A 27179-nucleotide genomic window follows, 5' to 3' on the forward strand; every position below is an offset into this window, starting at 1 on the left:
ACTTTACTGGGCACCTCCATCTTGCCCTAAAGAATCTTACAATCTAGCAAGTTTGACAGGCCCATAAATGAAAAAAAAAATGTTAATACAATGTGAAAAGAAATTATGCTACACAGAGAAACAAACAGTGAGATGTGGAAATAAATGCAATCCTGTTCGCAAGCTAGGGGCAAGGAGGAAAGAGGAAATGTTTCACAGGGGATATGGCATTTTGAGCTGGGGCTCAAAGGGAGAGTGGGATGCTCAGAACAGAGAATGGGGTGGCACATTCCAGCCTGAAGACTGATGATGCACACCTGTTTTAGGAGAGGATTACACCTGCATGAGGGCCCACAGGCATGTGGAGAAGCAGGGCCCTCAACATCTGGGAGGGTGGGTCTTACCTGCGGGGCATGGAACATGGATTAGGAGAACTCCATCCTAGTCAGGAGTCTCATCATCCAAAACAACTCTAGCAAGCACAGAAATGCACAGGCGTAAGAAAAGAACAATGTACGCACAATCGTGCCCATAATTACTTACTGAGGGAGGTTCGTCCAAACCAAACTTCCTGACACAAATCCTTGAGGGTCCTGGGGTTGAAGCTGGGAGGGTCTCAAATTTGGGGATGAGGGGGATTAAAAGTGAGGGAAGACCTGGGAACTGCCTTCCATGTGACTTGTTCCTCTCTGCTTCTCTCCCTCTTGTTAACTCCCTGGCAAAGCAGAGCAGGGTGCCTGCAGGTTGTCATGGGTGACTTGGGCAAAGACGCCCCCAGAGACCAGGAAGAGGAAGCAGCCACCATGGGCTGACAGGGAGTTCCCAAGTTCTCTTCCGCTAAGGCAAGGCCTGAGGACAGCTGTCTCAGACTCACTCATGTGGGCTTAATAAAAATGCAGGTTCCTGGGCTCCCTTCCAAGTCCTCCAGCAAAATGAGTCAGGTGGTGCTCGGCCATCCCCATGGTTAATAAGCACCCTCATATCCTGGTGGGATTCTGGCACTCACCAGTTCTGCAGAAAGTGGACGCAGGACTCAGGTCCCGAAAAGGGGCTCTGAAGCCCCAGCACTGTTCAAGGACAGTGACGTTCCTTCGTCTGCTCACACACTGTACACCACCCACTCCTCCCCTCATTACGAGGGTCCTAGAAGCCCCTAGTGGTGTGCAGGCAGGGGCTGGTCTCTGTGGATGAGAAAGGCAGTCAGAGAGACAAGGGTCCTCCTCCCCCAGAAAAGGAAAGCCTGCTGTCTTCTGCTCCCCAAACAAGGGGCTCTGACTGGACAGAGGAGGAGCTGAGGCAGGTGCTGGGGGCTGGTGTGCCCTGCTTGTGGTGGAAATCTGAGATCAGAGGCACCACTGGGACCAGCAGCTGGCATCACTGGGTCAACAGCATCATCTGCTGGCCAGAGTGTGCCATGTCCCACCTGGTCCAGGGCATGCTGGGGCCTCTTTCCCCAGGCCCCAAGGGAACTTAAAGCCAGAGGAACTGCCTTTCCTCACTTGGCATGTGGGCCTGAGAAGACCCCTCTCCAGAGTGTGAGGGTGAACCTGTGGTCCAGCTGGTCCTCAAGGCAGAGCCTGCAGAGCTGAGACTGGCTTCATCTAGGCAAACGTCACCCATGAGCAAGTACCAACCCTGAGTTGACTATGCATGTCTCTGACAACACACCCCTCACACACTGGTTGCCAAACACACCCCAATAGCTGTATTTTCACCAGATGTTTGTCTGGTACCCAAAGCATCTTAGATGCACCCAGAATATTTTACTGTCCAGTGTCAGCTCCTGTGGGAGGGGTTGAGCATTCTTCTGTGAAATAACAAGGTTGCCAACCTCAGAGCTGAGCACTGTGAGAGTATTTCATGAATATGAAGAATAACAGCTGCCATCACTCACTGTCTGCAAGGGGTGCTGGGACAGATGCCTCTCCCAGGGCATAATCACCAAGGAGCCCCTCATGTAAGGTTCCCAATGACTCCCAGAACCAAGCCACAGAGGACTTAATAAGCAGCTGCTCAGAGTCACACAGCTATGAAAGTGGTGGTGCCAGGGCCAGTTCAAGCAGCCTAGCACTAGCATACCTTCCTTCTTAGTTAGCACTTATGCTACATCACCCCCAAGAAAGCACATGAGCACACATCTTTAGTGGATGCATCCTCTTTGCCACATGGAATTTTTTTCCCACCCTGCCTGCAGCTCTGGAAGGCAAGACCTTCCCTGGCCGCTGGCTCCCCAGTGGCCTCTCACACTAGACTACTCCTCTTGGGACCAAGTCATTCAGGGGCCTCCAGGCCCACCCACAAAGAGGTACCTTAGGAAGGCGCCCAAAATGACAGCCCTACAAGGGTAGAGGTAGCCCCAGTACCAAGGGGAGCCCTAGGAAAATGGTATTACAAGCCTGGAGGCTCAGACTCTCACCTGAGACCCAGCAATGGTGCTCCTCCCATGGTATGCGGAGCACCTGTGTCAGGCTGCCCTCCGCAGCGCTCCCTGTGAAGGCAGAGGAAGCAGGGTCAGCACCGGCAGTGGCCATGCCAAGAGGGCTGTAAGACCTTGCTGGTTTGGACAGCGCTGCCCCCTGCCTTTGCCATCTTCCCCTAAAGCCCCCCCACAGGCTCCGCACCCTAACCTAGCCCACTGATTGAGGACCTTGCATCTACAGAACTTGAGTCCACCTTCCTTGACTGAATCAGTGCACCCCTCCTGCGGGGGCCCCCCCAGGAGGGGCAGGAAGAAGGCAAGGAAGAGGAAGAAAGCAGGGAGAGGGTGGAGGCAGACTGGGGAGAGGCCTAACCCCACTCCTGCATGTGGCTGCCTGCCCAGCGATTGGCCTTCCCAATCCAGGAGGCACAAGGGCTCCTGGTCTACATCTGCCACCTAGGGGGGCAGGTACAGGCCAGGCCAATGTAGGCACACCCGGGCCAAGTGTGGACAGAGCAGGGCAGCACAGCCACCGCTGCCGGTGGGTATCTGAGCAGAGCCTGTGCTGCAGCTCCCACTTCTCCCTTCCGCTGTCGGCCCTGGAGTGGTCTCAGAGCTTGAAGAACGCGCTGCAGACAAGAGAACCTGTCCCCTCCCTGTGGTCTCCACACCTCCACCCACTCCTCCCTGCCCGGTGCCTCAGCCTCTGAGACTAAGTCCTGGTTTAACTAGGTGTCCGATACCCTCCTCTGGACATGGACCAGAGCTACGCCGCCTCTTGGTGGACACCCAGGGCCCTTGCTGGGCCTCTGTCCCTGGGGTCGCCCACAATGTTGGGCCGCTCACTGGGGCTACTGACAGTCAGGCCCTCTCACACCTCACACCTAGAGAGAGACTCAGGAGGTTCTTGCTCCCACGTCCCTCATGTCCCAAGGCTCTGCTCTGTGGAGAACCAGTCTGTCCTCTGAGACACCAGAGGCTGAAGCTTGGTCTGGGTCCTGTCTCTGTGCAGACTTAAGTCAGCATTGGGAAATGACACACACCCCACCATCGGCACCACCACCATCAAGTGCAGCAGCCGGAACCCCGCCCACCTGCCCACCCTCTAGCCCACGGCCCCCCCTCCCAAAAGGCTTCATGACCCACAAAGCCTTTATTAGCTCTTTCAGCTCCATTTAACTACACAAATGGCTTGGTCACAGCTGACTAGTCCCAAATTTGCCAGTGATTTTCTTTTAATTTACCGTGGCTCAGTCCCCCTGTAATACAGGTAGAGGAGGCATATTTGTTCCCAAACTCCCCTCCTGGGGTTAATCATGCACAGAACAAAACTCCATTTGAGCCACTTAGTGATTTCATTTCTACCCTAGGTTGGGAGGAGCTGCATCTCCAATACTAATGGAGGTCCCACATGCCCCAAACTCCAGATGTCTGTGTGAGCAGGTAGGCTCCTTACTGTCACCTCCCAGGCCAGAGCCCAGAGACACAGTCCTTTCTTCCTCCTAAGGGCCAGGGGGACCCTGCTTTTCCAGAGGCCTGAAGCTGGAGCCCCACACACCTCCCCACCTCCCACCGGCCTACACACTGACCCTTTTCCTCTGAGGCTCCAGCAGGCTCCACAGGATTCTCCTGCCTCCATTTGGAGGGTCTCCTCTACCCGACCTCCTCTCCCGCCAAGATCCCCACTGTTTGCTACAGTCTGAACAATCAGGGCAAAGGCCTCCACGCTTTTCCTTTCCCTGTGGGTGCCCTTTGCCTAGAAGACCCCTCTTCATTGCCAAAACCTGAGAAGCTTCTGCTAAACGTCACTTCTGCCAGGAAGCCTGCATGTTTTCTCTGAAGCAGAGAAAACTACCCGCTCCTCTGCTCTGCCGTTGATGACGCTTCTGGTCTATTTTCACACCACACGCATGATTTGTCTGCCTGTCAGCCCTCCACCCTGAGCCCTTGAGGACATGAGAGCATATTCACCTGAGCACCCCCGCATCCCAGCTCGGCACTGGGTATATGCTCAGTATGTTTTATGTGACTGAGCAGCCCCTGGATAGTTCATGTATGTGGATGTGAAATGCAGTCATCAATAAACTAGGATGCTCAAAGGCCTCCCATCTGTTCACGCCTCCCAAGTGGTGACAGAAATCTAAACCCTGTGTCACACACAGGCTCTGACTCAAAGTAGAGACAAGTTCACCTTCAGTAAAACTTTTCTGCATGGAAACAGCACCATCTGGTGGTTTCTGGCAAAACTGGCACTCAGTTTGGACTATGGAACTATTGGTCTAGCCAATCCAGCACCACTCCCTGCCTTCCCAGGAGTGTGAAGAGGGGTCAGCAGGGCAAAGCCCCCAGGACCACTGAGAGTAGCCCACTTATCTCTTCCCTATCTCCTTCCCTCTGCTGAGGTCTGGACTGCAGCCCTGCCCCAAAAGGCCAGGCTGGGCCTGCCCCAGGCCTCTCCACAGGCCACCCTTCCACCCCAACCCTGCCTGCCAGCCCAGTGCTATCTGTCCATCCATCTCCTGGATGTCACCTCTAAGGCCACATTAGGATCCAAACTGGACTTACCCCCGAGAGACCCCTGCCTGAGCAGCCCCATCACCAGCTGTGCCCCTCATCCTTTCTTCCCCACCCTGCACCAGGTCACCTCAGTACTGACTCAAATCTATCCCCTTGCCCCCCTGGGCTCCTCACCTCCATCCTGTACCACAGTCTGGCTCCACAGGTCACACTTCTGCTCTTCCCAACTCTGCTGGGGAAGGCCCAACCTGCAGGACTTGACCCTGGCCCTTCCCTCCCGCTCTGACGAGTAGCCTTGCGGTATGCACCAGTTCTCCTGCTCTCCTCGGAGCCCCTGCCCAGCTAGTCCTACTGCCACTCTTCTCTCCCAGCCCTTGCCTTGCCTCCTCCTCTGAACAAACAGGCAGAGGGAGGCTGGGAGGTGACAGTGATGAGGAGGGAAGTGGAAGTGTTCCTGACCTCGAGGAATAGTGGGGCAGATGGGTGAGGACCTGTCCCTCTACCCGCTGCTTTCTAGAGTGTCGGGCCAGCCCAGGGCACCACCATCGCCACCCACCTCACCCCTGCGGAGCTGCAGAGTGGTGTGTCCTGAGATGGCCTGGATTCCAATCCTGGCCATGCATCTAATGTCTGTGTGACATCAGGAAGGCCATTTAACCTCTCTGAATTTCTAGTTCTTCATCTCCAAAATGGGGTGACAATTTTAAAATAATTGAAAATAAATCTCAGTTCTCTTCTCTGATTAGGGAAAGTTCCCATTATATACAGTACTTCTTTTCACGGTAGTAGTGGAAATTGTGACTAATAAATAGATGGTCAAAACAACAGTTCCCCCACCGTAGGGTGGGGATCTTGTTCACCGCTGCACTCCCCTGCGTGGCCCAGGGCCCACACACAGTGTAACAAAGTGGCTGAGGAAAGGAAGTCTGGAGCCAGAAGCCCAGTCCAGGCTCCATTACTCTTCAGTTAGAAAATGACTCTGGTCAAGGAACCCAGCTCTGGGTCTTACGTTGTCTCCTCGCTAATAATAACAACAGTATCTATATCAAAGGGCTGCTTGGATTAAGTGCTGAGATAGTCCCTGGCATGTGATAACAGCAACTCTGGCTGTTACCCTACCAGCCACTCAATAAATGTGAACAAGATCTCCAGTTTCTGGTCTGTGTGTAAAGAGCCTGGAAGTCCTCGCCTTTCCTCAGAATAAGAAAAAAGCTAAACAAACCAAGGAGCAACAACCCTTCTCAGATCCATTAAAGAACTCGGTCACGGGGAAAACTGCTACCCTAAAAATGGAGACACAGACAGCGGGATATAAAGACTCACAGAGTGCTAGAGCAGAACCTCCAGGAACCAGGGCCAGGGAGCAAGGTTTAAACTAGAGTTGATAAACTACTGGTAACTCAGTCTGCACAAGCTTGAGAGTTAACAAGTCTGGTGGGGGGTCTTAGTGAGGCCTCTACACTTTTCGAGTTTTACCTCCAGGATCCCCAACAGGTTCTCACAGTGAAGATGAGAGAAAAAAACCTGCATCCCAGCAAGAGGAGGGGAAAACAGCCATTTTTAAATATGTCTAGAGCATTCTGTTTTCCTTAACAAAATCTTGCTCTCAAGGAAAACTTTTGCCAGAGCCTACTACCCAGGGGAAGGAAAATATTCAACTATAGCCACCTCCAGCCTTCCCATTTCTCCTAAGGTGGGGGTGGGGGGAGTAGTTGAGAAACACAAGAAAAACATATCACATGCCAGGGGCACAGGCTCACCTATAATCCTAGTCAGAGGATTATAGGATGCTCCCCCCTGCCCCTCACACCTCACCACATCAACAAGGTTCCTGGATAGTAAGAAGGAATTAATGCTCAAAGAACTGTGAAGCCCAGGGCCTATTCAACGAAGAATCACTAGGGAAACCCAAAGACAAAAGCAAGGACACAAAAGGAAATTTTAGCCTCTGACACCACAGTTGCTGGGAAAGAGTAAACAATCTGATTCCTAACCAGACAAATATAAAAACCTCACACTGAAGCCCTGCCTCAGTTCCTTTATCTCATACATCTTACCTGGCTTTCAATAAAAAATTACAAGATATGATAGAAGGTGAAAAAATACAGTTTGAAGAGATAGAGCAAGCATCAGGACTAGACTCTAGCATGGCAGAGATGGTAGAATTATCAGACTGGGGATTTAAAACAACCTTGATAAATATGCTAAGGGCTCTAGTGGAAAAGTGGACACCACGTAAGAAAAGATGAGTAATACAAATAGAGGGATGGGAACCCTAAGAAGGAATCAAAAGGAAATGAGAAAAATCATGGACTTGGAGAATTGACTTGTGGCTGCCCTGGGGGAGAGGGAGGGATCTAGAGCTTGGAGTTAACGGATGTAAACTATTGCTCTGGGAATGGATTTACAATGAGATCCTGCTGTGTAGCATTGAGAACTATGTCTAGATACTTACATTGCAACAGAACAAAGGGAGGAAAAAAAATGTATACATGTAAGTGTAACTTGGTCCCCATGCTGTACAGTGGAAAAAATAAATAAATTTTTTTAAAAAAGGAAATGCTATAAATGATCATAGAAATAAAGAACGCTTCTGATGAGCTCAGCTGTAGACTAGACACAGATAAGGAAAGAACTGGCGAATTTTTAAAAACTCTCATAGGAATTTCCCAAACAAAAAAGCAAAGAGAAAAAAAAAAAGAGGAAAAAGAATATCCAACACATTTACAATTACAAAAGATGTAATATTTAAGTTACAGGAATACCAATAAAAACAAAAACAGAAAGAACAGAAAAAAATATTTTTAAGTAATAATTCTTGAGAATTTTCTGAAACAAATGACAGACTCCAAACAAATTCAGAAAGCTCAAAACCCCAAGCAGGATAAGCACCAAAACAACTACACCTGAATATACCACATTCAAACTGCAGAAAATCAAAGACAAAAAAAAAAGTCAGGGGTGAGGGGACCTTATCCAGAGGGAGAAGCATGATGAAAATAACATCCTTCAGAAATCATACCAGCAAGAAGACAGTAGGGTGAAATATTCCAAGTGCTAAAAGAAGGAAAAAACCCTAGACTTCAGTATCCTTCAAAACTGTCCTTCAAAATGAAGCAGAAATACTTCTTCAAAGGAAACTGTCACCATTAGACCTTCCTTGCAAGAAATGTTAGCAATTCTTTAGAGAGATCCATATTTCTGCTATAGGGCAGAAACATGGATCCGCATAAGGAAAGGAAGTGCACTAGAGAAGGAATGAATAAAGATAAAACAAAATCCTTGAGAGAAACAGCCCAGCCACACTTTCCACAGGAAGTCCTCCTGCCTCAGCCCAGACTAAGTCCAGAAGCCCAGCACAGATAGTGTCCCCAGAGGCAAGCCCATGGGGTGCTTGAGGTCCGAAGAATGAACGAGGGCAAAGCACTCACACCAGAGACCTGGGTGGTGGTTAAATAGTGCGTCTCTTTATCAGCAATTCAGCAAGAAGATTCCAGTGCTGCCACTGTCACAAGGAAGGGTTCACCTGCTGGATTCTCTCTGCTCAGGTGTGGTCACTCCTCAGGTCAAGGGGGGAAATGGACATCCTCTGACACAGGTTGCTCCTTGACCCTGAAGAACATAAACCATCGTGGAAATGTAGGACAGCTGATAGGCAGGACTGGCGATGCCTCCTAAGCTTGCTATTTGTGACATTCCCAGAGCAGGATACAAAGAGCAAAAAGACCCACAAGGGATGGGGGTGGGGGTGTCGGGCAGAGCTGGGATGGCAGACTGGCTCTGCAAGTACCTCTGACTCCTCATCCCTACTGTCAGCAAACTACTGACAAAGCTCCTGCCACATGCAACATCCTAAAGTCAGGAAACTGAGGCACCAGGGCATGAAGCCCACACTGGAGCTGGACAAAAGCCAGCATCTGCTCCCCAGGGTGGCTTCATCTCTGATGCATGAACAACAGCACAACCATGTCCTACCCTTCAGTTGTTTATAGTACTTTGTGTAGGAGCTGGCATACAGTAAATGCTTGATAAACGCCAACATATACCTCTGTGGCCCTCCTCTAAGCATGTTGGTAGTCACCCTGTCAACCCCCATGATGGCTAGTGCAGTCTCTGCCATACAGCAGGGGTGCAGTAACCTTTCCTAAATGGATGCCTCCACTAGAGGCATCGCCAGTTATTGGCTGTCACCTTCCAAGGCTGCACAAACAGCCACTACCATGACCACTGGTGCCACAGGCAGGACAAGAGGTCATGTAACCCAAAGTCATGGTCCTAATCAGTGGCAGGGCCAAAATCTGTGCACCCTTGCTCCCCACTCCAGTGCTGTGTGACTTTGTGATTCAAAGTAGATTCAGCAGACCAGCTGCAACCATGCCAGGGAGTACTACCAACTCAGAACTATAGGCCCCACCGTGGCCTCAACCACGAGACCCCTGAGACCCCTGGGCCCATGGATAACTGATGGTCTGTGACACCACAGTGAAGTCAAAGACACAAATCTGACCTTGACTCCAAGTCCTTCCTCAAACTTTAGAGATATGGCAGGAGCCCCAGGCAGCTACCTTCACCCCACCTCCACCCCTTTAGAGATATGGCAGGAGCCCCAGGCAGCTACCTTCACCCCACCTCCACCCCTTTAGAGATATGGCAGGAGCCCCAGGCAGCTACCTTCACCCCACCTCCACCCCTCACTGGCCCAGGTGCAGGCCCTCACTGGTTTCCTCAAGCCCCACTCAGCACACCATCTCCCTGCCTGGCCCCTTGCCTGGAGGCGCTCACCTGCTGCTCTCAGCAGTCTTTGCAGGAATTTCTGTCCCGAAGCTCCTGAGATGACTCGTCTGTAAGATGGCACATGCTACAAGAGACAGAGGAGAGGAGAGGCAGGGGGTCAGAGCCCTCCCAGAGCAGACCCAGACCACAACATGGGGGAGGGTGGGGTGGCAGCCTGAGCCTGGACCTAGGAGCTGGGTCATAGGAAGAGATGCTCAGCCCAGAAGGGCTCCAGGCTTGGCGAGGCCCAAGGGCTGGAGCTAAGGGAGACCCACAGAGAGAGGCCAATAGCCCCACTCCCCTTCCCCCAATTAGGATACAAATCAATTCATCCCAAACACTTACCTTCGTCTCACTTGCTCTATCCTATCTCGCATGACTTCATTTCTCACCTCGCTCGGCACTTGGAAGATACGGGTGTGGCTGCAAAACACCACCAAACGGTGGGGTTCCAAGTTCCTTCTTTATTAACCAGTCACCATGGAGCTGCCAGGGTTGGAGTCATGTGGACCACAGTTCTGACCATCACCATATACCAGGAATACAAACTGTTCTTTTTACCTACCAAGTGGCCCTGGCCCCCCCAACCCCCAGTGACCGTGGGCAGGTTGCAAATGGTCCTAAGGAGAGTGGAGGAGACAGATTAAGAGCCTTTGCTGGTTACTGGCAAGTCAGAGGTCTTGAGGCCATGAGCATAGCCCATCTGAATTCCTCTCCAGATTCCCTACCAGCTCTCTATGATCAGCACTATGCCATATGGTTTAGAGATATTTCTAGAACATTCTGTCACAAAGAAGCTGCAAGCTCCTCTTTGCTCCTATTGCTTTTGTTTTATCTTGCTGTTCTGGACTTGCCTTCCTCTCTACAGTCCACTTCATGTCCTTCCCAACTTCATTCCTATTCTGCCTCAAAAACCCTCCACTCCACCTAAAGCAACCTGCCCACTGGACCCCTACACCAGTGCCTACTGGACCCCCTGTTCCTGTGTCTATTGAAAGTGCCTTCTGGATAAGGCCTGGGGTGCTCCATATGAACTCAGCATTGAGACTTTTCTGAGAATCTGCAGCTCAGGGGAGATAAACATGCCCAGGAATGTGGCTCCTACAAGGTGGAGCTGGTCAGTGCCCAGAGAGCAAGATAAGAAGGGATAAAGGGGCTGAGGGTAAGAAGGAAGCCTCAGAAAAAGGGCCAGCAGGGCTGGCCAAGTGGCCAGGCTCTTGCCATCTGTCTGAGGCAACAGGCCCCACTGGGCTCCTGTTTGTCCAGCTCCTGTTCATCCAGCTCCCACTCAGACATGGGTCAGTCCAGGTGAAAATCCTGCTAGAAACTCTTCTGAGCCAAAGCAGAAAAGCCAACTACTTGTGCAGCTTGGTCCCCCACTGTGCCCTCAGGTGCTCCTTGTGGCATCCCAACTCGTCCTTTAATGTCCACATGCCTTCTCTACCCAGTTCACTTTCATCCTTTCATTTATTTATTTATTGTCTTTTTAGGACCACACCAAAGGCATATTGAAGTTCCCAGGCTAGGGGTCGAATCAGAGCTGTAGCTGCTGACCTACACCACAGCCACAGCAACAGCAAGATCCAAGATACATCTGCAATCTACACCACAGCTCATGGCAATGCCAGATCCTTAATCCACTAAGCAAGGTCAGGGATCAAACCCGCATTCCTTGTAGTCTGGTTCATTACTGCTGAGCCACAAAGGGAACTCCCACTTTCATCCTTTTCTCTCTTCCAGAGGGTCTTGCAAACATCAGGTGGCCAGTACACATCTACCATATAAATGAGTATTCAGTGGGGCTCAATAGTGGGATATTGAGCAACCAACCCTGATTGCGTACTGAATGAAACTAATAGGAAGATAGCAAAACAAGTGGATCTTAGGGGGAACCGGCAGAATTCACTGGTTTAAAATATCCATAGAATATCCAGAGTGGGAAACTTATATGTAGATAACCGACCGACTTCTATGCCATGACCCTCATGCTTTAACCTAGGTACACTACACACTAAAGTCTAAAAAATACCGTTTTTATGATTGTTGCTTTGTAGTATAGTCTGAAGTCAGGGAACCTGATTCCTTCAGCTCCATTTTTCTTTTTCAGGATGTCTTTGGCTATTTTAGGTCTTTTGTGCTTCCAAACTTTAAAATATTTTGTTCGAGTTCTGTGAAAAATGTCCTTGGTAATTTGACAGGGATTGCATTGAATCTGTATATTGCCTTAGGTAGTATAGTCATTTTGATAATATTAACACTTCCAATCCACAAGCATGGTATATCTTCCCATCTATTTGTGTCATCTTTAATTTCCTTCATCAGTGTCTTATAGTTTTCAGAGTACAGCACTCATTATTAGAGAAATACAAATCAAAACCACGATGAGGTACCACCTTACACGAGCCAGAATGGCCATCATCAAAAAGTCTACAAACAAGAAGTGCTGAAGAGGGTGTGGAGAAAAAGGAATCCTAGTACACTGTTGGTGGGATTGTAAATTGGTGCAACCACTGTGGAAAACAGTATGGAGATTCCTCAGAAGACTAAAAATAGAACTACCATTTGATCCAGCAATCCCACTCCTGGGCATCTATCCAGAGAAAAACATGACTCGCAAAGACACATGTACTCCGATGTTCATTGCAGCACTCTTTTCAACAGCCAAGACATGGAAACAACCTAAACGTCCATCGACAGAGGAGTGGATCAAGACAATGTGGTACATATACACAATGGAATATTACTCAGCCATTAAAAAGAACGAAATACCAGCATTTTTAGCAACATGGATGGACCTAGAAACTATCATGCTAAGTGAAGTCAGCCATACAATGAGACACCAACATCAAATGCTCTCACTGACATGTGGAATCTGAAAAAAAGGATAGACTGAACTTCTTTGCAGAACAGATGCTGACTCAGAGACATTGAAAAATTATGGTCTCCAGAGGAGACAGTTTGGGGTGGGGGGATGTGCTTGGGCTGTGGGATGGAAATCCTGTGAAATCATAGTTATGATCATTATACAACTACAGATGTGATAAATTCATTTGAGTAATAAAAAAATAATAATTTTTTAAACCATAAAAAAATAAATAAAAAATACCACAGAATGATGTTCATATCATCCAAACCAAGGAACTGCAACAACTGGACTTGGCAGCACAGCCATGTCAGGCACAGACAAGCCTCCCACGTGCAGAGCAGTGGCTCGGGGAGAGTCATCAATATTTTTGATTTGGGGGACCTTGGAAGGTTTCCCATGCAAAAAAAAAAAAAAAAACTTTTCCCAGGGAGGTCTCAAATTCCACCATTTCTCTTAAGCAATTCCTGAGCATCTGAATCCTCTTTTAAAATGCTAATGCCTTTGGAATGGATTAGCAATGAGATCCTGCTGTGTAGCACTGTGAAATATGTCTAGTCACTTATGATGGAGCATGATAATGTGCAAAAATAGAATGTGTACATGTATGTGTTAACTGGGTCACCATGCTGAAAAAAAAAGTTGTATTGGGGAAAAAACAATTGTTTACAATTAAGACTACTTGATAAAAATAAAATAAAAATAAATTTTAAAAAATGCTAATGCCACTGGAAGGGGTAAACACAGGAAACTGTACATCCTGAAGCAAAAACACATTTCTTGAGAAATGGAGCTTCCTTGATGGGAGAGAGCAAAGCTGGCTGTGGGGACAAGAGCATGGACAGGAAGACAGTGCAGGTGAGAGGGGCTCCTCCACAGGTAGGGAAGCCCAGTGGAATCCCTCAATAATTCTACTGGGAAAAGAGACCCAAGTGAACACATCCCAGAAGGAAACAGGGGAGCCTGTGCCAGAGTACTGAGCCGGGTCCAGGCCCAGCTCCACTGCTTAGAGTCTTAGCCCTGGGAAGCCAGGAAAGGCAGGTGTGGGTCTGAGCTGGCAGGCAGTGGGAGGCTGTCAAAGCACTGGCCTATGCAACACAGAAGTCTAGCATAGGGCACTGAGAAACCTCATCTCACCTCAGTGGAAGTTGAGGGCTTTGGATTTTTGCATTTTAAGAGCTTATTTTCTTTTAGCTCTTTAAAGTGCAGCCACTTCTGAACAAATCAAGTGCAAAAATAAGAGAAGTCTGAAATTTATTCAGAAGCATTTAAGAAATGGTAAGCAAGCCCAGTTTTGCAACCCCTCCAGTCATTTTAAAATTTAGGAATAAGCTGGGCTTTCAAGATAGTGAAAATATTCTCTTAAGTCCCCAAAGTAAGGCTGAAAAAATTCTCAGCCAAAGGAGCTGACGCCTCTAGAGAAGGAGCTGGTCATGGGTTTCTGTTGGCCAGGAATCCCAAAGAGAGCGAGTGGCTTGTGCCATCTCTATTTCCCCCTTCCCACAGCTTGGGTCTGGTCAATGAGATGCTTTACCTCCATCTTATGAACTGGATTCTTGTTCTTTCTTCCAGGACCTCTTGACTCTGGTTTGTTAACAAACCAGACTTTGAGAGGCGGTGCTTCACCTAGAACATCCGGGTGGGGTCCAACGGTTACTGCTCAGTATGGATTCCACGGCCAGGCTGGAGCTCAGCCCAGACAATCTCCACCCACCTGCACAGGACCCTCTTCAGTAGGACCCCACCTGCTCCTGCCTCTCCCCCTACTCCCCCTGGATGATCCTCTCTAAGGCTCCATTACCACATCTCTGGTCACATGTACATCTTGGCCATGTGTGGGAGGACAGCTGGCAGACATCTTCTCCTTTATGTCCTGGGAAGCCTCTTCTTCAGTCTGAAAGGTAATTTCCCTCTGAAAGTGTTACTCTATCTGGCCCCAATTCTCCCTCCTCTTCCTGTTTCTTCTCCCTCACAACACACTTGTGCATGTCCACACATACACACTGTATCACAGTTCCTGCAACAAGCTCGAATGCTGCTGCCTTCCCGTGGAATTCCAGGGAATCGCCATGTCACGGTCCCTATCCCAAGGTCCTCCTGAGACACCCATTGCGGGGGGGGGCAAGCATCTGAAACCCCCAACCTGTGCTTAAGAAGCAGGGCAGGGCTGGTGGTAATGCCAGCATATCTCTGGCAAGGAGACAGCCTGTGTCCTCCAGGACATTTGGTGGATTAGACACAGCTTTAGGCAGGCTGCTGGGCAATGAACTTGGGTTTCCCAGTTGTGGGGAGAAGGAATTCCAGCCCCCTGCACCCACTAAGGCCACTCTCTAAAATTTGAGGTACCCTGAGTCACAGAGGAATCTTACTCACCTTTTTCAACCAGTGCTGTACTACAGACACAGCCTCACTCTCCACAACTTCCACATCCTGCAACAAATTGATAAGCTGATGCCTTCACAATACAGAGACCCATACCCTTCCTCCATTCTCATCCAGTCAACACTATAAGATCTTCTCTCTGGAAGTGAAGCTAGGGTTCAGAGAGGAGAAGATGCCTGAGAAACTTCCCACCTAGCTACCAGCCCCACTTACTGAACTGACTTTCGGTGGGAAGGGGAACCCAGTATGCTTCCGGGCAAGGATGTACACTATCCATGTTGTAATGATCATCTTTGGATTTATGCCAATCCTCCTTTGTGGCTCCCTCCTTCCATTGAAGCTGCCTCAGAACTCCTCTGGAACAGAGGTCCTTGGAGGGAGGTGGCCACCTGATTGGCCAGCCAATGATGATGTGACAATGACCTCCTTCAACCTCCAGGGTCAGAGTGGAGATGGAAAAGAGAGGTCAGAAAGTGTCCACCTTAGTGATACCACAGGTCAGAAATGAAGAGATAGGGGTAGGAGATCAGGATATGAGCAAGACACAAGGAGGAAGATACCAAAATCACAGACAGAAATTTGGGATGTGGCTTATGGCTGGCCACACAGTCTTGAGCAGTGCTGAAGCAGAAAGCTTTTGTTAAGTCAAAAGAATAAATTTGTAAGAAAATTACCTGGGTCCTCTAGATCATTGCTCAAACCATGCCACAGGCATGTCTTATTCTTACCTATGGGGGAAAGGGAGCTTATCCACCCAAAAAACATCAAAGATGGAAGAGCAAAATTCTCAAAAAGGACATTCTCTTTATTTTAGTGTCTACTTTGTGTAGACAAGTGATTCAAACCATAAAAAATAATCCAAACAATAAGAGGGATAGGGTAAAAATTGAAAGCACCATTTCTTGTGAAAGCTAGTTTCTGATAATTCCAAATCACCCTTGGTGGACTACCCAGGTGGAAGGACAGTAAAGTGAAAATAAAAAGGGGATTATCCTGTGACTTCAGAGTTGGGGGCAAACAACTGACAGGGACTCAAAACAGAACAGCTGCTACTGCCATCTAGAACTTTTACCAGGGAACTGAAATTCAGAATATCCTAAAGCAAACATTTAGCTACTCTCAAAAGTAGTTGTAGCCTAACCCTGAGACTGTAAGAGCTTTGTTAATAAGTGACCTTTAGTGCTCCTGCTCAGCCAGTGGTCAGCATTCCTTTCCCCAAGCAAATAACGGTTAGTGACTGAGGGCCCCTCCGCCCCCCTTTCCTCTGTACAAAGGGAGCCTGACTTTATAGATGGAAGCAAGATTGTTTTTTGAGACACTAGTCTGCCATCTTCTCCGTCTGCTAGCTTTCTGATTAAAGTCGCTATTCCTTGCCCCAACAACTCATCTCTGAATTTACTGCCCTGTAGTATAGCTAGCAGAGCAAACTTAGGTTTGTTATCAAGACTATTTGGAAAGTCTCAGAAATGAGGGATGTAGTCCTGTCCAACTTATGTGATCTTGACGCAATCTTTAGTCTCTCTAGTCCTAGTTTCTTTGCCTTCAAAATGAATAGAATAGAATAACGTCTCTAGTTTTTTTCTAGCTCTAATAAATGTCCTCATTCTCATTCTTCTGAAGAGTCTGGAAATCTTTATCTCACTCTCCCCAACTTCCCTAAAATAGCCATTATGTCTCCTCACTCTCAATGAGTCACCTCAATTTTACATCTTTCTATATTGTCAGAATGCACTAGGCTATAAGGAGACAACAAACAAGTCCCCAGATGAAAGAGATTTATTTCTCATTCTCAAAGTACAGTTTCAGGGTAGTTGTGTTCCATGTGGTGACTCAGAGATCCAGAGATGAATGAATCCATCCTCTGGCTCCATGGGGCAGGATGTGACCCATGATTGCCAAAGCAAGGGAAAAGAACACAGAGGAATAAAATCAGCTCTTGTCTGTTTCAGCCCAAAGCCTTCTTCTAAGCTTTTTGGAAAGTACTACGCACATGACCCCAAACTAATGCCAATGGAGATGGAAGTTGTGAAAGAGAAGATGAAACTACTTACCAACATCTCTGTTTCTGCCACTATCTCCTACAAACTATGTTTCTATCCTTAGTGATATAATTTTTAAATGATTTTTATTTTTTCCATTATAGTTGGTTTACACTGTTCTGTCAATTTTCTACTGTATTACAAAGTGACCCGGTCACACGTATATTTTGAATACATACATGCATAGCTCAGAAAAAAACTTTAATGGAGTTCCCGTCGTGGCGCAGTGGTTAACGAATCCGACTAGGAACCATGAGGTTGCGGGTTCGGTCCCTGGCCTTGCTCAGTGGGTTAACGATCCGGCGTTGCCATGAGCTGTGGTGCAGGTTGCAGACACGGCTCGGATCCCACGTTGCTGTGGCTCTGGCGTAGGCCGGTGGCTACAGCTCCGATTCAACCCCTAGCCTGGGAACCTCCATATACCGCGGGAGTGGCCCAAGAAATAGCAACGACAACAACAACAACAAAAAAGACAAAAGACAAAAAAAAAAAGAAAAAGAAAAAAACTTTAAGCACATACTCACGTGTACGCACTTACACACACACATTTATCCACCAACCAATTCAACATATAAAACATTTTCGGTACACCAGCAGGCCCCCGACCCACACAGGGACCTGCATCTTGATGTCTATCCATAAATGTTTTGCCTAGTATCCCACTGTACTACCATAACACAAATTATTTATCAAATGTACAACTGATGGACATTTGTGTTATATCTAGTTTGATGCTTTTTAAAGTAATGCTGCTATGAATATTCTTATACCTATCTTTTGCTTGACATAAGCACTAAATCTTCTGTACATACCCATAACAAAGAGTAAAGCTGCTTGGTCATAGGCTTTACATATATTTAGTACTAGTGTATAACAAGGAGTATTGCAAGGTGGTTGTACCAACTACTGCCTATAAGTAATGTATGAAAGTAACAGTTACTTCATATTTCTGCCAACACTTGTTACTGTCACTCTTTTAAAGTTTAGACAGATATTTGGAGATATAATGGTAATCAAGAATAATTTAATTTGCACTTAAGTAATAGTGTTAAGCATCTGAGTTAATAGTAACTATTTTTGAGAACTGTCAAAATCTTTTCTAAGCAGCAACATAATTTCATATTCTCACCATAAATACATAAGAGTTCCAAATTCTCCGTCTATTTGCCAACACTGTTACTACCTGTCACTCTGACATTAGCCATTCTAGTGACTATTAAATGGTATTTCATTGTGGTTTTGATTTGTATCTCCCTAATGATCAATGATGCCAGGCATCTCTCACGTGCTTATTGGCCATTTGTAGATCTTCTCTGGAAAAATGTATATTCAAATCCTTTATCATTTTATAATTGACTTATTTTTTATTGTTGAGTTGTAAGAGTTCCTTATATAGTCTGCGTACATGTGTCTATCAAACATATGCTTATCAAATATTTCTCCCATTCCGTGTGTTGTCTTTTCATTTTCTTGATGATACCATTTGAAGAACAAATTTGATGGGTAAAGTCATCATTTATCACACAAAATGATGAGCTGGACATTTTTTTTGGTCTTTTTTTTTTTTTTTTTTGTCTTTTTAGGGCCACACCTGCAACATATGGAGGCTCCCAGGCTAGGGGCAAATTAGAGCTGTAGCCTCCAGCCTATGCCAGAACCATAGCAACACCAGATCTGAGCCGCATCTGCAACCTAAACCACAGCTCACAGCAACAATGAATCCTTAACCCACTGAGCAAGGCCAGGGATTGAACCTGCAACCTTGTGGTTCCTAGTCAGATTCATTTCCACTGCACCACAACAGGATTCCTGAGCTGGAATTTTGATGAGGTCTAATTTATCTATTTTTGTTTCTGTTGCTTATGCTTTTGGTGCCATATCTAAGGAACTTCTGCTTAGCTCATGGTCATAAAAACGTACTTTGTTTCTTCTAAGAGTTTTATAGTTATAGCTTTTACATTTATGTCTATGATCTATTTTCATTTATATATGGTGTGACTGGGGGGGAGGGGTCCAACCTCGTTCCTTTGCATATGGAAACCACTTGTCCCAGCCCCATTTGTTAAAAAGAATTACCTCCTTTGTGGAACTGTCTTGGTACCCTTGTCAAAAATTAATTAACTCTTAGAGTTCATTTCTGGATTGTCATTTTCTTTCCACTGATATATGTATCTATCCTTATGCCACTGCCACGCTGTCATGAATACTGTAGCTTTCTAGCATGTTTTGGCATTAGGAAGTGTGAGTCTCCAAGTCTGGTGTTTTTTTTTGGGGGGGGGGGCGCACCTGTAGCATATGGAAGTTCCCCAGTTCACGAATCAAGCCTGCACCACAGCAGTGACCAGAGCCACTGCAGTGACAGCAGGAGATCTTTAACCTGTTGTGCCACAAGAGAACTCCGGTTCTTATTTTGTAAGATTGCTTGGGCTATTGTAAGTTACTCCCATTTCCATATGAATTTTAGGATCACCTTGTCAAGATCTGCAAAAAGAAAAAAACAGTCTGCTGGCATTCTGACAGGGATTGCACTGAATTTGTTGGTTAATTGGAGAGTATTGTCATCTTCACAAGTCTTCCATTCCAATAATATGGAGTATTTTTTATTTATTTATATCTTTAATTTCTTTCAAATAAGTTTTGTAGTTTTCAATGTAAAAATCTTGCACTTCATTTACTAAGTTTATTCCTAACATTTTATTTTTTTTGATGCTATTGTAAACAGAATTCTTTAATTTCATTTTTGAATTTGTCATTACTAGTGTATAGAAATGTAATGGATTTTTTAATATTAATCTTGTACTTATAACTTTGCTTAAATCATTGTTTGTAACAGGAGTTTTTTTGGCTTTTTTAGGGTCGCACCTGTGGCATATGGAGGTTCCCAGGCTAGGGGTTTAATCAGATCTGTAGCAGATGGCCTATGCCACAGCCACAGCAATGCAAGATCTGAGCCACGTCTGCAACTTACACCACAGCTCACAGCAACGCCAGATCCTTAACCCACTGAGCGAGGCCAGGAATCGAACCCACAACCTCATGGTTCCCAGTTGGACTCATTTCCTCTGTGCCACGACAGGAACTCCTGTTTGTAATACTTTTTAGTACCTTTCTTAGAATTTTCTATGTACAAGATCAAGTCTTCCGCAAGTAGAGATAATTTTCCTTCCTTTTCAACCTGGATGTCTTTTCTTTCTTTTTCTTGCATAATTGCCCTGGCTATACACGGTTAAATCGAACTGTAGAGAGCAGATATTATTTTTTTGCCCCTTATTTTAAGAGAAAACCAATGTCTTTGATTATGGTGCTAAATGAGGGATTTTTACTTTTTTTATTTTCTTATTTTTTTATTTTTTTATTACTCAAATGAATTTATCACATCTGTAGTTGTATAATGATCATCACAATCCAATTTCATAGGATTTCCATCCTACAACCCAAGCACATCCCCCCACCCTCCCAAGTGTCTCCTCCGGAGACCATAACTTTAAAATAGCCAAAAACTTCACTAACATGGGAAAGGAACCAAACAAAGAAAAATCAACTCAAATCCAACACTAAAGACAGTAATCAAACCAGAAGAGGAGAGAACAAGACAAGAAGGGAAGAAAAAAGAGCAACAAAAACAAATCCAAAGCAATTAATAAAATGGCAATAAGAACATACATATCAATAATTACGTTAAATGTTAATGGACTAAACGCCCCAACCAAGAGACCCAGACTGGCTGAACGGATAAAAAAAAGACCCATATATATGATGTCTTCAAGAGACCCGCTTCACTTCTAGGGACACACACAAATTGAAAGTGAGAGGATGGAAGAAAATATTCCATGCAAATGGGGATCAAAAGAAAGCTGGAGTAGCAATACTCACAGCAGATAAAATAGACTTCAAAATGAAGAATATTTTAAGGGACAAGGAAGATCACTACATAATGATCAAAGGATCAATCCAAGAAGAAGATATAACAATTTTAAATATCTACACACCCAACATAGGTTCACCACAATATATAAGGCAACTGCTAACAACCTTAAAAGGAGAAATCAACAACAATAAATCATAGTGGGGGACTTTAACACCCCACTTACAGCAATGGACAGATCATCCAGACCGAAAATCAATAAGGAAACAGAGGCCCTGAATGAAGCATTAGACCACATGGACCTAATAGATATTTATAGGACATTTCATCCAAAAGCAACAGAATACACATGCTTCTCAAGTGCACATGGATCTAAGATTGATCACATCCTGGGCTACAAATCAGACCTCGGTAACTTTAAGAAAATTGAAATCATATCAAGCATCTTCTCCAACCACAATGCTATATGACTGGAAATCAACAGCAAGAAAAAAAATGCAAAAAACACAAACACGTGGAGACTAAACAACATGCTACTAAATGACCAATGGATCACTGAAGAAATCAAAGAGGAAATTAAAAAATACCTAGAAGCAAATGACAACAATGATGCAACAGTCCAAAACCTATGGGATGCAGCAAATGCCGTTCTAAGAGGAAAGTTTACAGCAATACAAGCCCACCTCAGGAAACAAGAAGAAGCTCAAATAAACAAGCTAACATTACATCTAAAGCAGCTTGAGAGAAGAACAGACAAGACCTAAAGTTAGTAGAAGGAAAGAAATCCTAAAGATCAGAGCAGAAATCAATGAAATAGAAATGAAGAAAACCATAGAAAAGATCAATGAAACGAAAAGCTGGTTCTTTGAAAAGATCAACGAAATTGATAATCCCTTAGCCAGACTTATCAAGAAAAAGAGAGAGAAGACTCAAATCAATAAAATTAGAAATGAAAAAGGAGAAGTAACAACGGACATCACAGAAATACAAAGGATCATAAGAGATGACTATATGCAACTATATGCCAATAAAAAGAAACAACCTAGAAGAAATGGACAAATTCCTAGAAAGTACAATCTTCCAAGACTAAACCAAGATGAAATAGAAAAGATGAAAGGACCCATCACAAGAACGGAAATGGAAACTGTGATTAAAAAACTTCCAACAAACAAAAGTCCAGGACCAGATGGCTTCACAGGCGAATTCTATCAAACATTTAGAGAAGAGCTAAAACCTCTCCTTCTGAAACTATTCCAAAAAAATTGCAGAGGAAGGGATACCCCCAAACTCATTCTATGAGGCCTGATACCAAAACCAGACAAAGAGACCACACAAAAAATAAAACTACAAGCCAAATTCACTGATGAACATTGATGCAAAAATCCTCAACAAAATACTAGCAAACCGCATCCAACAATACATTACAAGGATTCTACATCATGATCAAGTGGGATTTATCCCAGGGATGCAAGGATTCTTCAATATCTGCAAAGCCATCAGTGTGATACACCGCATGAACAAACTGAAGAATAAAAACCATATGATCCTCTCAATAGACACAGAAAAAGCCTTTGACAAAATCCAACACCCATTTCTGATAAAAACCCTTCAGAAAGTGGGCATAACGGGAACCTACCTCAACGTGATAAAGGCCATATATGACAAACCCACAGCTAACATCATTCTCAATGGTGAAAAGCTAAAAGAATTCCAGCTGAGATTAGGAACAAGACAAGGATGTCTGCTCTGGCCACTACTATTCAGCATGGTTTTGGCACTCCTAGCCACGGCAATCAGAGAAGAAAAAGAAATAAAAGGAATCCAAATTGGAAAGGAAGAAGTAAAACTATCACTTTTTGCAGATGACATGACACTATACCTAGAAAATCCTAAAGATGCTACCAGAAAACTGTTAGAGCTCATCCACGAATTTGGCAATGTCGCAGGAGACAAAATTAATACACAGAAATCAACGGCATTTCTATACACTAACAACAAAAATCAGAAAGAGAAATTATGGAAACAGTCCCATTTACCATCACATCCAAAAGAATAAAATACCTAGGAGGAAACCTACCTAAAGAGACAAAAGACCCTGTACTCTGAAAACTATAAGACACTGAAGAAACCAAAGACGACACAAATAGATGGAAAGACATACCATGCTCTTGGATTGGAAGAGTCAATATTATCAAAATGACTATACTACCCAAGGCAATCTATGTATTCAATGAATCCCTATCAAATCACCAAGGACACTTTTCACAGAACTTGAACAAAATATTTTAAGGTTTGTTTTGAAGCACAAAAGACCCAGAAGAGCCAAAGCCATCCTGAGAAAGAAAAATGGAGCTGGAGAAATGAGGCTCCCTGACTTCAGACTATACTGCAAAGCAACAGTCATCAAAACCATACGGTACTGGCACAAAGACAGAAATACAGATCAGTGGAAGAGGACAGAAAGCCCAGAATTAAACCCAAGTACCTACAGCCAACTAATCTATGACAGAGGAGACAAGACTATACAATGGAGAAAAGACAGCTTGTTCAATAAGTGGTGCTAGGAAAACTGGACAGCTACATGCAAATGAATGACATTAGAACACTCCCTAACACCATACACAAAAATAAACTCCAAATGTATTAATGACCTAAACATAAGACTGGATACTATAAAATTCTTAGAGGAAAACTGGAAAAACACTCTATTGACATAAACCACAGCAGTATCTTCTCAGATCCACTTCCTAGAGTAATGACAATAAAAACAAAAATAAACAAATGGGACTTAATTAAACTTAAAAGTTTCTGCACAGCAATGAATGCCCTAAACAAAACAAAAAGACAACCCACATAATGGAAGGAAATATTTGCAAATGAAGCAACTGACAAGGGATTAATCTCCAAAATTTATAAACACCTTCTGCAGCTCCATACCAAAAAAACAAACAGCTCCATCAAAAAATGGGCAGAAAATCTAAACAAACAATTCTCCAAAGAAGACATATGGATGGCGAAAAAACACATGAAAAGATGTTCAACATCACTCATGATTAGAGAAATGCAAATCAATACCACTGTGAGGTACCACGTTATACTAGCCAGAATGGCCGTCATCAAAAAGTCTACAAACAAGAAGTGCTGGAGAGGGTGTGGAGAAAAAGGAATCCTAGTACACTGTTGGTGGGATTGTACATTGGTGCAACCACTGTGGAAAACAGTATGGAGATTCCTCAGAAGACTAAAAATAGAACTACCATTTGATCCAGCAATCCCACTCCTGGGCATCTATCCAGAGAAAACTATGACTTGAAAAGACACATGTACTCCAATGATCACTGCATCACTATATACAATAGCCAAGACATAGAAACAACCTAAATGTCTATCAACAGAGGAGTGTATAAAGAAGTGTGGTGCATATACACAATGGAATATTACTAAGCCATTAACAGGAAAGAAATACTGGCATTTTTAGCAACATGGATGGACCTAGAAATTATCATGCTAAGTGAAGTTAGTCAGACAGTGAGACACCAACATCATATGCTCTCACTGACTTGCGGAATCTTAAAAAAAGAACACAATGAATTTCTTTGTAGAACAGATACTGACTCATAAGACTTTGAAAAATTTACATTTTCAAAAGGAGATAGGTTGGGGGCTGTGGGGATGGGCTGGGGGTTTGGGATGGAAATGCTATAAAATTGGCTTGTGATTATTGTTGTATACTATAAATGTAATAAAATTCATTGAGTAATTTAAAAAGCATAATACATCATGATCACATGTAATTTATCCAAGGGATACAAGGATTTTTCCATATCTGCAGATCAATCAGTGAGATACATACTAAAAAACTGAAGAATAAAAACCACATGATCATCTCAATAGATTCAGGAAAAGGTTTTGATAAAATTCAGCATTCGTATACGATTTAAAAAAAAACTCTCCCCAGAAAGTGTCACAGAGGGACCCCACCTCAATATAATAAAGGCCATATATGATAAACACACATCTAACATCATCCTCAACAGTGAAAAAGGTGAAAGCAGTGCCTCTAAGATCAAGAAACAGATACTTTTTGTAAACATAGTTTTAGAAGTCCTAGTCATGGCAATCAAAGAAGAAAAATAAAAGCAATCTAAACTGGTAAGGAAGAAGTAAAACTATAGTATTTGCAGATGACATAATACCATACATAGAAAATACAAAAGATGCTACCAGAAAACTACACATCAATGAATTTGGTAAAATTCCAGGATACAAAATTAATATGCAGAAATCTGTTACATTTGTATATACTAACAAGAGATCAGAGAGAAATTAGGGAAACAATCCTATCTGCCATCACATCAAAAAGAATAAAACACCTAGGTGTAAACCTACCACAGGAGGCAAAGGACCTATACTCTGTAAACTATAAGATGTTGATTTAAAAAAATCAAAGATGACACAAACAGATAGAAAGATATACCATGTTCTTGGATTGGAGGAATCAATATTGTCAAAATGACTATACTGCCCAAGGCAATTTATAGATTCAGTGAAATTCCTATCAAGTACCAATGGCACTGTTCACAAAACTAGAACAAAAATTTTTTAAATTTGTATGGAAACACAAAAGACCCCATATAGCCAAAACTATTTTGAGAAAGAAGAACAGAACTGAAGGAATCACACTCCCTGGCTTCAGACTATACTACAAAGCTACACTCATTGAAACAGTACGGTACTGGCACAAAGATAGACATGTAGATCACTGGAACAGGACAGAAGGCCCTGAACACAGGCACCCACAGTCAATTCATCAACAAGGAAGGCAAGAATATGCAATAGAGAAAATACAGTCTCTCTAATAAGTGATACTAGGTAAACAGGAAAATTACATGTAAAAGAATGAAATCTGAACATTCTCTAACACCATACACAAAAATAATTTCAAAATGAATTAGGAAATCCCTGGGCTTAGTAGGTTAAAGATCCAGCTTTGTCACTACTGTGGCCTTGTTACTGCTGTGGCATGGGTTCAATCCACAGTCTGGGAGCTTCTGCATGCCACAGTGCAGGGGAAAAAACAAACAAACAAACAAACAAACAAAACTCAAAATGGTTTAAAGACCTAAATGTAAAATCAGCTACTATAAAACTCCTAGAGGAAAACATAGGCAGAACACTCTCTGACATAAATCGCAGCAGTATCTTTTTGGATCCATCTCCTACAGTAATAGAAATAAAAACAAAAAATAAATAAATGTGACCTAATTAAACTTAAAAGCTTTTGCACAGCAAAGGAAATCATAAACAAAACAAAAAGATAACCTAGCAAATGGGAGAAAATTTTTACAAATGAAGCAACTGACAAGGGATTATTCTCCAAAATATACAAATGGTGTATACAGCTCAGTATTAAAAAAAGAAACAACCTAACCAAAAACTGGGCAGGTGATCTAAATAGAAATTTCTCCAAAGAAGGCATACAGATGCCCAAAAGGCACATGAAAAGATGCTCAATACATCACTAATTATTAGAGAAATGTAAATCAAAACTACAACAAGGTATCATCTCACACTAGTCAGAAAGGCCATCATCAGAATGTCTACAAATGCTAGAGAGGGTATGGAGAAAAAGGAACCCTCCTATATTGTTGGTGGGAATGTACATCAGTGCAGCCACTATGGAAAACTATCTAGAGATTCCTTTAAAAAATAGAGTTTCTCTATGATCCTACAATCTCACTCCTGGCATACAACCAGAAAAGATGAAAACTTTTTTTTTTTTTGGAAAAGATACATGCACCTTGATGTTCACAGTAATACTATTTACAGTAGCCAAGACATGGAAGCAACTTAAATGTCTATCAACAGATGAATGTATAAAGATGTGCTGTGTGTATACATATACCATGGAACGTTACTCAGCCATAAAAAAGAATGATGTAATGTCATTTGCAGCAACACAGATGGACATAGAGATTATCACACTAAGTAAGCAAGACAAAGACACATATCACATGGCATTGCTTATATATGTAATCTTTAAAAAATGATACAAATGAACTTATGTACAAAACAGAAATAGAGATAAAACTGTGGCCCACTGGATCCTTGGGGCAGAGCTTCCTTGCCTGCCCACTTGTATCTCTCACAAGTGTCCTATCCTAAGAAATCTGTTTCTTGCCTAAAACAAAACAAAACAAAAACAGAAATAGAAACACAGACGCAGAAAACCAACTTATGGTTACCAAAGGGGAAAAATTAGGAGTTTGGGATTAACATTACACACTACTATATATAAAATAGATAACCAACAAAGACCTACTGCATAGCACAAGGAACTAT

General features: G+C 44.1%; 1 protein-coding gene across 1 annotated transcript; it reads right to left on the reverse strand.

Annotated features, from left to right (window-relative positions):
- Positions 1-8360: 8360 nt before the first annotated feature.
- Positions 8361-15306, reverse strand: SPATA19 (spermatogenesis associated 19). Its single transcript, XM_047754462.1, has 7 exons — positions 15147-15306; positions 14925-14981; positions 14353-14445; positions 14086-14177; positions 10034-10111; positions 9698-9773; positions 8361-8527 (listed from the first exon to the last, which is right to left on the reverse strand). Exons 1-6 carry the CDS (start codon positions 15222-15224, stop codon positions 9707-9709), a joined length of 465 nt encoding a protein of 154 aa, XP_047610418.1. The 5' UTR covers positions 15225-15306; the 3' UTR covers positions 8361-8527; positions 9698-9706.
- Positions 15307-27179: the final 11873 nt, after the last annotated feature.

Source organism: Phacochoerus africanus, chromosome 11 (genome assembly GCF_016906955.1).
Source record: "Phacochoerus africanus isolate WHEZ1 chromosome 11, ROS_Pafr_v1, whole genome shotgun sequence".
In the NCBI taxonomy this organism is placed as follows: Eukaryota; Metazoa; Chordata; class Mammalia; order Artiodactyla; family Suidae; genus Phacochoerus; species Phacochoerus africanus.